General features: G+C 39.4%; 1 protein-coding gene across 2 annotated transcripts; it reads left to right on the plus strand.

The window, feature by feature from the left end:
- Positions 1-331: 331 nt before the first annotated feature.
- Positions 332-11,992, plus strand: LOC7485226 (FIP1[V]-like protein). 2 transcript variants are annotated; one of them, XM_024604786.2, is made up of 9 exons: positions 332-1,259; positions 3,294-3,535; positions 5,402-5,528; positions 5,602-5,670; positions 5,798-5,935; positions 6,413-6,514; positions 6,624-6,958; positions 8,292-9,948; positions 10,876-11,992. In XM_024604786.2, the coding sequence occupies exons 1-9, from the start codon at positions 486-488 to the stop codon at positions 11,458-11,460; spliced, it is 4,029 nt and encodes a 1,342-aa protein (XP_024460554.2). In that variant the 5' UTR covers positions 332-485; the 3' UTR covers positions 11,461-11,992. The 2 variants fall into 2 exon arrangements, with proteins under 2 accessions (XP_024460554.2, XP_024460555.2); XM_024604787.2 differs by lacking the exon at positions 332-1,259 and adding an exon at positions 1,917-2,243.
- The last annotated feature ends 286 nt before the right edge of the window (positions 11,993-12,278 follow it).

Genomic DNA, 12,278 nt, shown 5'->3' on the forward strand with positions numbered 1-12,278 from the left:
AAAACAAATCAATTTAAAACAAACCCAAATCTAAACTATAGTTATTAACAGCTGATTATTTAAAACTTGAGTTGCAGGTGAGAAGTTAACTTAGAACAACTCAACTTTTAACTTTTTAAAAAATTAATTATTAATTTAATTTAATTTAAAATCTAGGTTATAAATTTATTCTATCAACTCAACTCAACTCAACTCTAACTTTTAAACAAAGATATCATGTTGAATACAAAAAAAGATTTTTCCAATAACTCGGCTTGATCAAAACTCTAATTGATCCATTAAGTGCCTGACCCAAACCAAATGAAGCTGCCGGGGCTCGTAACTACGACCCAAATCTACCGCCTCTCGCCATTCTCATTACTTCACAAATAAAACACGAAACAAACACGTCCCCCGAACGTCAAAACCCTTTGTCTCGCTAGCTTTCTTCTCTTTACTTCTCTCTGAAAAACCAAGAACTCTCTCTATCACTCTCTCTCTCTACGATGGAAGACGACGACGAATTTGGAGATCTCTACACTGACGTCTTACGTCCATTCTCTTCATCCTCATCCTCTACTCCGCAACCAACACAACCTCTCTCTGCACCGTCTTATCTCCACCGTCCGATCGATATCAACGACGCTGTCAAAGACGACGATGACGAGATCCTCCACGGCAATCCTCCTGATCCAACCAATCAAAACTCTATTCAAATTACCTCTTTTTCAGCTCCTCGAATTAGGGTTTTGGGAGATGCAGAATCGCCTATTAAAGCATCCATTGGCGACGACACAGAGGTCAGTTTTGATATCGAGGAGGTTAATACTGGGATTCTTGAAGATTCGGGCCCGATTATCCCTGGATTGACGGAAGATGATTCTAGAAAGATGGAAGCTTCTGCTGAGATCAGTGGCGGTGGTGGCGATTGGCAAGACGAGGAGGAGAGTGATAGCGAGGATGATTTGCAAATAGTGCTGAATGATAACACTCATCCTGGCGGGACCATGGGAATTGATAGAGAGATCGGTGATGATGACGATGATGACGAGGATGGGGACCCGCTTGTGATTGTCGCTGATGGAGATGGACCGAATCAAGCGATAGAGGAGCAGGATTGGGGTGGCGGTGAGGATGGGGTTGCGGCTGCAGGAGGTGGGGCAGAAGGCGAGAGGAAAGAAGGAGGAGAAGCGGTGGGGAAAGGAAATGCAGTGGTCGGACCGAAGATTGGGTATAGCAATCATGTTTATCATCATCATCCGTTTCATTCTCAGTTTAAGGTCAGTGTTGTAGTTGTTGATGTTCTATGTTGAGCTTTAAAAGAAAGAAAGAAAGAAAGAAAAGCAAGTCAGGGCTTTTGTAACTATTGTACATATGATATGAGTGGGTTTTATAGTTCCTTTTCTTATAAATGTATGATTACTTGAAAAAGTTGAATGAAAATTCTTAAATTTACTTGATTATGCTCATGAATTTTATGTGCTTTTTTCATCGTATTGCTTCTTCTAGATACATTATCTGGCTTCAAGGTTCAAAATTTCCTAAATACTGCAAGCCACCGAGGATTAATTGGTTTGCAAAATTTCATTCACCTCAATTGTTGATATTTCTCGAACGAGCTTTGGTGTCTGGGAAGCATATATTTGTGGAGAATTTTTTACTCAATTGTTAAACATGTTTCTCTTGGGTGAAACAGCCGTGGGATTTTAATAAAGTAACCACTTGGGTAGATTCCTAGTTGTTATGCAAATATGAAAATTTGAAAAGCTTTTCTAATTGTATGTACTTTTCCTTGGATTCTCCTGCAATGACATTATTGCTCGGGAACAGATGCAATGGACAACGATGCTAGCACCAAGATTACATCCTGTGGAATTTTTTGGCATGCCAACAAACTTTGGCATTGGTTCCTCTTAGATTTCGTGATTGTCATTTTACCTCCCCTGCTCAAGTTTAGCCTTTGATTGTGAAGGGCTCCTTTGCTCCACCATGTCAGAATGCCCTGCAGTCAGCATTTTTTCTCTGTGGGTCACAATAACAATCTTTGGCCTTTGCAATCATCAGTTTAAATAGGTGGATATTGTGAGGATGAAAATGACGATCAAGATATCTTTGTTGTTGATGCATGGGGAGCTGTTATAGCTAGGCATGTCTCTCCATGCTCAAATGTGTCAATTAAGTTCATGGTTGTTGTAATCTTTATCTGGGTTGACCTATTGCATTTGTATAATAGGGGTAATGCTGTGGTAGGAACAGCCGAGAAGGTAAATAATTGCTTGAAATGCTTGGTAAAATTTGCTCCATTTTCTTATGGCCAAGAAGATGTGCATGTAATTTTGCAAACAAATGGTCTGCAGCCTATTATTTATGTCTTGATAGTCCCCACAAAAATTTAAGTGAACATTTTCCCTGGTATATTAGAGGTAGTAAGTAGTATTATTTGATGCACCCTACAATGACATAGGATATGCTTATCTTTCTCCTGGTATTATTTGCTTCAGATAGCCATGAACTATACTGAGCTAAACTCATTTATTCCTCTTCATTCATTGAATTGTCCAACTCAAAATCTACAACTAGTTAATTCCATTGACATGTTACTTTTTGGAATTGGAATCCATATGTTTGAGATGCCTTTCCATTGAACCTTCATAATAATTTTTCTTTTGGTTGAAAACTTGTAATAGCCCCAGTGGTCAAATTGATATGTGGTTTCTCGCCTGGTCTTTTTGAAACTATCCTTACTGTCTTTGTTCTTATTGCTCACTTCCTCCTTGACGCCCAGCTGTAAAGTTCCTTTCCATACCTTGAGTTTCACCATCTTGCCTGTCTCTTTGTGCAATTTTGTTTTTCATTTTCTTGCCAAGGGAACACGTCATAGGGAAAATTATAACTTCTTTGTCGTTGCAGATTCTATCTTGGGCTTGAACTTCATATATTCTAAAGCTGAATAGGTTGACCTTTTCCCATGTTTTGATTTGGGCCAATTCTGTTGTTTGTTGCTAGCATGATGAAAAGTAGCCTTAATTTTGATATGATTTATGTTCCGAAATTGGAAGCTTAATTTTGATGAGCCATGCTTAACTTATGCCAGCTTGTAGTTTCTCCGTGCAAATAAGAATCATTGTTGCAAGTTAATTGTGTATGTAGAGTTCTCTTCACCTGCAATTGTTCGGTGCCACTGGCTTACTTTTGTTTTTAATTTGGTGCCAATGGCTTTTCATTTGTTTTTACTTTTTAATTTGATGGGCTTGCCTCTTATTTTCATTTCATTTCCCTGTCAACATTATGGCTTATTTTTTGTTGGAATGCAGTATGTAAGACCTGGTGCAGCACCGATGCCTGCAGCTACTAGTGTTGGTCCCGGAGGAACTCCAGGTCAAGTCCGTCCTCCTATGAACATGGGTGCTATGGCTGGTCGAGGTAGAGGTGACTGGCGACCAGTAGGAATAAAAGGTGCCCCTCAAAAGAACTTTCATCCAGGATTTGGGGGGTCTGCTTGGGGTGCAGGGAGGGGTTTTGGCAGTGGAATGGAATTCACGCTTCCTTCCCACAAGTAATTTTCACTTAAATTCATCAACTGGTTTTTTCTCTCACTGAGTTTCATTACATTATTTTGTTTTTATCAATTATCTTGCATTTAAGTTGTTTGTAAATTATTTACATCATTAGCTGGATTTTTACAATGTCACAGCTAGTTGTTTTGGTCAATGGTCCGTGTGACATTCTATAAAAGTTGTTGACACTGTGTGTCTGTGTGTGTTTGAGGCTCCAAGCATCTGAATTTGACTTAATCAAATATATTTGAATATGATGCTCACTGTCTCTCCGTTGAGTTGAAATTTAATTTCTAAACTATGCTGGGTGTTCAAGATCTCAGCTGTATATTCTTAGTGTTTCATGTTTTTCTTTCATCTTTGTTGTCTGCATCTTTCTCTCTCTTACCTGCATATGTGGATAACACATGCAATGCTACGGACCCATGGCCAAAAGAAAAGCGCTGAGCCAAGAAACTTTCTTGCTCTTAATCTTTTTGGGGGGTATCAATTCTTTCATATTCCCTCCCTCCCTCCCTTCCTCCCTCCCTCTCTCTGTGTTTGTGTGTGTGTGTGTGTGTGTGTTTAGAAATTCTCTTCTCTCTCTAATCATTATAGTAGGAGAATCATATATATGTGCTGTTGCTTCATTGTCTGTTACTATGTTTCATTGGGTGTTCTGGCTGACTTGCTATTTGCTAGAGAGGCTCAAAATCTCATGTTACAAGAGTAATGAATGACAAGTTCATCAACAATAGATCAAAGCCTTCCATCTTTACATGATTCCATGTTTGGTAATATTTAAGGTTACACCATCATTGATTTTCTTGAATCATCCTCATGCTATAGATTCTACCTTGGGTTTGGATTAGATGTATGTGTTCTTAAAGCCTTTGTAAAAGAGTACTTTAGATGATTTGATTTTAGAATCTTTTCCATTTCCTTAAGTTCATTAAATAAGGTGAGATGCAGCAAGCTCTAAGGCATTCCTGAATTAAATGAAAGTATGAGATAGATTTAGGGTTTTCATATGAGACCTGTCATGGGTGGCGGATGGGATCAGCCATCAAGGGGGGCTTCTCCATTTCAAAACAGCCTGTAGTTTTTCCTGCATGCTCTCTTCTGGATCAACTATGATCCTGATGATATTTCTCAAATATGGTGGAAATTGAACTTGAGATCCACCACCTTGCAGGAGACACAGAACCTGTTGAGATGGTACAAAATGCAGGTGCTGTTTCCATAGCCTAAAAGGCTGTTGACGTTGCCCTTCCTAAAAATTATATGAATAAAAGCAATATTTTTTTTTAGTATGGCTCCATTAAGGTTGCATATATGAGCCCTTTTCCTACATTTATGTGTTGTGTGGAATACCATTATCTGTGAAACATATTAATTTTACATCTGTACTTTGGTCAATCCATATTCAATAATTAGATAGATTTATAAATCAGATGCTTCTTGGAAATGGGAAATATGTACCCCACCCCTCTGAGACTTGACATCTTCTGATTGCCATCTGTGCATGTACTGTACCGTCTGACCTTCTACCTCAGCAAGCTGTTTGTTTGGTTTATAATCGCATAAACTCCTATATGGAATAATCACTACACAATCATCCTGCTCTTCAATCTTCACCTAATACACTGTTTAATCCCAGGCCTTGTCATGCTGATGTCTTTATCTAGTGAGTTGAAATTCACTATAGTTGTTAGGTGATACCCAAGATATACTTTTGTGTTTGCATGTCACATAAATCCTTTTGTTTGGTGTTTAATTTGTGAGTTGTCCATTTCAGTATGGGACTACCATGCATTGTCCAATTGAGCTATATGGTTTGTCCTGACTCCTGATGAATGATTATCAATCCTCAATATTATTTTCAGGACCATATTTGATTTTGACATTGATGGCTTTGAGGAAAAGCCATGGAAATATCCTGGCGTGGACATATCGGACTACTTCAACTTTGGTTTGAATGAGGAGAGCTGGAAAGATTATTGCAAACAGCTGGTGAATATTGTATTTTAAATTGTATTATCTATTAGATATATGAATATGTAAGAGGATCATTTCAATTGTGCAGGAACAATATCGACTGGAGACTACAATGCAAAGCAAAATTCGTGTTTATGAAAGTGGGCGGGCAGAGCAGGTAATTGTATGCTTAGGCATCATGCATGCTATGGTTTATGGATATTCATACAGTAAAATAAATCGTATATTTCAGTTTTTACTTGGTGAAGAGGAAAGTTTCTGATTTTCTATTGAATTCACTTTAGGAATACGATCCTGATTTGCCACCAGAACTAGCAGCGGCAACAGGTTTCCATGCTACAGCTGACAATTCAAATGCTGGAAAGTCAGACATTGGACAGAGTGATTTGGCTAAAGGATCTGCTCGTATGCGGCCACAAATAGTATGCTTTGACTTCCATTCTCTTCTACATATTTAGCATAAAATTGGACCATTATTTTTTCATAATCAGAGACAAAAATCCATGTCTTTTTGAGAAGGCTCTCTTGTATAATTCATCTACTGCCTGCAACTTCAACATATCCGTTCTTGTTGCATAGCCAGGAATGGCTCTTCCTTATTGTCCAAATCATTCAAACATGGTTTTCTATTTTTCCTAGTGGGACACTCTGTCTGTTAAGACTTAGGATTTTCACTAGGAGGTCTCAGATTCAAACCTTGGGAGTGATGGCTTGGAGTGTGGATTTAGGGATCGGAGGAGGGCTACTCTTATTGTGTAGTCCAAGGCCCATTGGCCTCCCAATGAACCAAAAAAAAGCGGTTTTCTATAAAAATGTTTTAAAGATGTGAGATTCTCTACATTTATCATTGGTTCCGTGTTGCTTTGAGGACTCAATGGTTTACTTTATTTGCTTTTTAGCCAACTGGAAGAGCAATACAAGTTGAAACTGGTTATGGTGAACGCATCCCCTCCATTGAAGGTCGAGCTCCTCGACTTCGTGATTCTGATGCCATCATAGAGGTAAATAAACATTTGTCTTTAATTGCACTGATATAGCCATATTCATTTGATTGATATCTGCGCAGTACATATGCAGTGTAGATTAACTAAAAGTTTATTTGATGAACAGATTGTCTGCCAGGGCTCTCTAGAAGATTCCCCCCCAAGAGATGGTGTCCAGGATGGAGCACACAATGATCCTCAAAAAGATGACTTTAAAGTGAGCGATGCATCTGAAGATGACATGGAACAGACAGAAAATGAATATGCTGGTGGTTTTCCACAGGCCTACAATGGTCGAAAGGGTGGGAGGAGAACACCTTACATGAATTCTGCCCACAACATGTCTGAGGGAGATGTTTTGCCCATCCATCCCAAAGCACCAGCTCCATACCACCAGACTGGTTCTAGGGGTCACCCTCCTTCCTACCCTGGTAGGGAATCTGGCACCCCTCATGAGGAAAGGTATGAAATAAGGCTTACCATAGTCAATTACGCTATTATGGCAATGCAGGACAGGTTCGAGGAATGTGCATTTGTTTGTTCTGTGATGGGCTAGGGTTGTTAAATTGGGAAATTTAGGGTTTCGGATTGATGCGGAATGTATAAATTGTTTGAAGGTTTTGCAAGTGGTTGACAACAATGAAGTTTGGTGACAAAATGTTGACAAATTGAAAAAAAACATGGAGAAGAATGAGTATGGTGGTTAAATGTTGAAGATTTAGGTTTTCTTTTGAGTGGTTTAATGGGTATTGAGTTGAGAAAGAGTTGGGGTAAAAAAGTGAAAATTAGGGCTGTGCTGGCATAATGGTTGATAGTGGCTACTGGAGGATACTTTGGGGGCTGTAGAATAATTATGGTAGTGGCAACATTTAGAGAAGAAGAATAAGTGTTCAAAACATAATGAGAGAATTCTTATAGAAATGCCTTTAACTAAACCAAATACTCTTGATACTTCCTGTGCCGCTGTATTCAATTTGGATAGAGCTAATATGCCAGCTCTTGATACTTCCTGTGCCGCTGTATTCAATTTGGATAGAGCTAATATGCCAGCATCTGCTTATTTTCTCTCTTTTTATGAATCTTTTTGTATTTCAGATATCAAGTGATAGGCATTTGACATTTGAAAGCATCTGAAAGAGATGATAATCTTGATGAGCACCTTACAGGAGGAGATTCTAGAGAATATACTTAGGATGCCATAAATAGTGGGTAGGGATGCACAACCCCCCCATCCGGAGGTTCTTATGTGTATATCAATTTTCACAAGAGTGAAATTTGGCCACCTTTCATATGCTTCACTGAAGCATGGTCGGAGGATTCTAAAAGATCATGAAAATAGTGAATTATAGATTAAATGTAGACTGAGTTGTGGATAACTGTAAACTGGGTTAATGATTTCTTAGGAGAGAAACTAGAGGTATGCACATTTCTATGTTCAGTCATAATTACACTCTTGTGTGATACTGCTGGTTATAGTGTTTTACTTGTCAATCTGAAAACTCACATTTGTCCGCCCCTGAATTAGGAGTACTTAATGGACCCATGGATATTTTCATCTTTAACCTATTCAGTTATAAATTGTGATGAGATAGTTTTTTTTGTTTATTAGAGAATTTATTTTAAGCTGTAAATCTTGTGTTTAGCAGGCCATAGGCTGTTGCCATAGTGAATGCTTGATGGATCAAGAATTCGTTAGTCGTAGTTTTCTTTTAGTTTTGATGTTGATTTAGTCTTCACTTGTTAAAACTGCACCTGAACTACTGAAAAAATTCTAACTCTTTCCTCCTCTTCACAGGCGGATGCAGGGAAGATCATGTGATAGTTCTCCTCATTTAACTCCTAGTCAAAACTCACGAGACAAGAAATTTCTTGATGATGTGGAGGAAGAATCAACTGAAAGTATGGACGATAAACTCAGTCCACGGATATCATCTCCTATCACAGTTCGAGATGCAAGAGAGTTGAGCTCTGAGGAAAAAGATGATGTTGAGCCTTTGCAAGCTGAGGAAAGCTCTAGATTGGGAAGGGATGAAATGACTGAGAATGAAGAAACCACTAATGATAAGGATGGAAATGTGCACCATTCTACAAGGAAACAAAAGGTAAGTTCTCATGTCGAACAGCCTGCATTGCAACAGCTCGATGATGAGGAAGACTCAAAGGCTGCAAGAAGCAGTGAAAATAGCAAAGCAAGATCAGGCAGTAGCAAAGATTATCAGAAATGGCAAGATGGTGTTGAGGAGGAAGTTGTTCAAGATAGACGTTCTACACGCTCAGGGAGCATCAGACGGCACCTTGATGAAAATGAACAGAATTTTCAAAGAAAGGATCGTGATGTGAGAAGAGAGATGGAAAGAAATCGTGGTGTGATAAGAGGGAGGGAGGATTCTTATCCTCATAGAGACCTGGATCCTAGCTTGCCCCATCATTTGCATATGAAGCATGAGAGCTATGATAAGCGAAAGGAGCGTGAAAATCCAGATATCTCTTGGCAACAAAGAGATGAAGATCCACATAGCAGAAAACATAGAACTGAAGACAGGAAGAGGGAACACGGAGATGAAATGGGATCAAGGCACCGGGGTAAGATTCGGGAGACTGAGAGGAGTGACAAAGATGAACATCTTCATTCAAGGAAACAGTTAGAGAATGGCAGCTACAGGATCCATCATGATAAGGATGGCAGTTCACGGCACAGGGAAAGAGATGACAATTTGAAGAGTAGGTTTGAAATGGTAGATGACTACCATAGCAAAAGGAGGAAAGATGAAGAATATGTGAAAAGAGAATATGCTGATAAGGAGGAGATACTGCATGGCCACAGAGAAAATACCAGTCGCCGAAGGCACGAAAGAGATGATCAGCAAAGGATTAGAGACAATCTTGATGGTTATCACTCTGTTAAGCATAAAGACGAGGTCTGGCTCCAAAGAGAGAGGGGTGAGAGGCAGAGGCAGAGGGAGAGGGAGAGGGAGGAGTTATATAGGGTAAAACAATCCAGTGAAGAAAATTTACCAAAACGAGAGAGAGAAGAAGGACGAGCATCTGCAAGGAGTGGGCGTGTTGTGGATGACAAAGCATGGGCTGGCCATGCTTGGGGGAAAGATGAATATAAAGTTTCTGATAAAGAGTACCAACTTAAAGATACAGTTCGAATCAGTGAACACCAGAAAAGAAGGGACCGAATGGAGGATGAAAGTCTTTCACATCATAGGGGACAAGATGATGTTTATGCACGTGGAAATCAGTTTAGTAATGAAGAGAGAAGATCCAGGCAGGAAAGGTCAAGCTCTCGGGTTGATCGCACTGTAGATACTTCTGTTAGCCAAAGGGTGCATGAGAAGAAGCATAAAGAAAACCCAAGGAAGAATAAAGAATCTGATGGAGATCATGGCACTTGGGGCCCTTCCAAAAGAAACCAAGACAACCTGAATGGTCACAGTGATGAAACGGTAAGTTCCATGCTTAGCTCTAGAAAATAGAACTTAAGGAATACCCTCCTCAAGGCAGATAATTGATAAATGAAGTAACATATAAAACTGTCTTTGATAGAAGAAAACTGTATTAGTGGAACGTAAAACAGAACATAAATTCAAGGATGCATCCTCCTAATGACAAAACTAAGCTAGCAGAAAGCAACTGGGAGATATCCAAACAGAAAAGCCCTGAAATTAAAAATGCACAACAGCTGCTGAATAGCTACCAATTCTCTAATCTGCTTTATCTCCAACTGCAAAACTACCCCATAGATACCGCACATCTACAACATTTTCTCATCCTTTCATTTCCTAAACCCTTCAGGTGGATCCGAATGACTCCACCCTCCATGCCACAGAACCATGCAAAAAAAGGTATAGTCTTCTAGTTACAGAAGTACATCATACCCACTCAAGGAGATAAAAGCCTTGTGAGGTCATCTCACTTTAAGCAAGTCTGATAAAATCTGAACTGATATTCAACATGATGCAGAACTCACTTTAAGATATGTGTTATATAGTCTCTCACCTTCAGTATCTAATACTACCAATGACAGGTACAGTGGAGATCTAGGTACTTGGGCAGGCAGTGCTGCAAATTCCTAGGGTTATGCTTAGGAATGCCTAGCCATTTTGATTGTTAAGATTTCTTGAAATTAGTTCACAATGGTGGGCTACATTCAGATTTGATTTTCTTTATGGAAACTTTTTTATTGTTAAGATTTCTTGAAGTTCACATCGAGAGCTTAGATGGGGTGTGGTCATTAATTTGAAAATCAAGTTTTCATACATGTACTCTTTCCCTTGGCAACTCATTTGGTTGTCAACTAGTTGACCACTTGCTGATTAATTTAGAAAGTGCCTTGAACTGAGCTGGTGCTGTTCATCTTTTACTTTTTCTAGGTTTTAAAACGCTCTCGTGAGCCAGGAAGCAGAGAGGCTGAGATCTTGATGCAATTGAACTCTTCCAAAAGACTCAAGAAAAATGCTTCCTCGGATGATGAACAACAAGATTCCAGGAGAGGACGCTCAAAATTGGAGCGTTGGACAAGCCATAAAGAGAGGGATTACAATATCAGCAAGGCATCAGCTTCCTTAAAGTTTAAAGAGACTGATAGGAATAACAATGGTGGATCTTTACAAGGCAGTAAACTTTCTGATGAACCCCCTAAGAAAGTTGAGACTGTTGAGAAGCAGGCAAAAATCGAGACTGTTGAGAAGCATTGCACAGGTGAAGAGAAAGATGTTGCTGATGCAGAGAATAAGGATACTGATACAAAGCCATCGGGGGACCGGCACTTGGACACGGTTGAGAAGTTGAAGAAGCGGAGTGAGAGGTTCAAGCTTCCAATGCCAAGTGAGAAAGATGCCTTCTCAGTAAAAAAGATGGAGAGCGAGGCGGTGCCTTCTGTCAAACCTGAGACTCCTGCAGATTCAGAGATTAAACCAGAGCGGCCTCCTCGAAAACGAAGGTGGATCAGCAATTGAAAGCGAAGTTGAGAATACATATTCAAGTGCACTGCTCTATTGATTTTGAGAGCCTTGTTCCTGTCATACGCCAGTGATTTAAGATGGTTTCCAGGGATGGCCATGTACCTCTGCGACAGTGATAAAATCTTGTAACCATGTTGTTTCCATACTTATTTAATATCTATGTGTACATACTAATAGATGTAACATTGAACTGGTCACTGATGCTGGCCCCAGAATTACATTTAGTGCCAATCTGAACTGCAGTACTCCGATTTAATCTGCGGTGGCGTTGGGGTGAAATACGCGACCCACAAATGCTGTTAACAGGATAGTCCTTGAGATGAAGCACAGTTCAAAGAAATCTGTATGGAGCACTGGTGCAATACTTTTGTATGCTGGTAGAAATTCTCATAAATGTAGATGTGGACTAGTGATATTACACGATTATCTGTATTTATCATTCCTTCCCTCTTTATTTGGGGCGGGAAGCGGGAAACAGATGTGATCAGAAATCTGCTTTTGTATAAGAGGAATGAGTTTCTGGAAATTATCAGAGGAGAAGAGTCCTATTAGTGGGTGTCTGTTGACCTTTTATATTTCTGATGGAGTGTTTCAGCTTTCTATATAAAGCCCTCGGCGTTGGTCTTGCGGGGATCGCTGTAGTTTAAGGCTTCAAGCAGTGTGAATAGCCTAGGGGGCTTGCGCAGTGTCGTGGGTTGATTTAACTTTCTTTTTTTAATGTAAAATAATAATGTTAAGACAAAGAAAGTGTTTCTAAGAACATAAAAAAATAAGTTTGATTAATTTAATTAAAAAAATAGAGACAATAAATA

This window comes from Populus trichocarpa, chromosome 6, assembly GCF_000002775.5.
Source record: "Populus trichocarpa isolate Nisqually-1 chromosome 6, P.trichocarpa_v4.1, whole genome shotgun sequence".
Lineage (NCBI taxonomy): Eukaryota > Viridiplantae > Streptophyta > Magnoliopsida > Malpighiales > Salicaceae > Populus > Populus trichocarpa.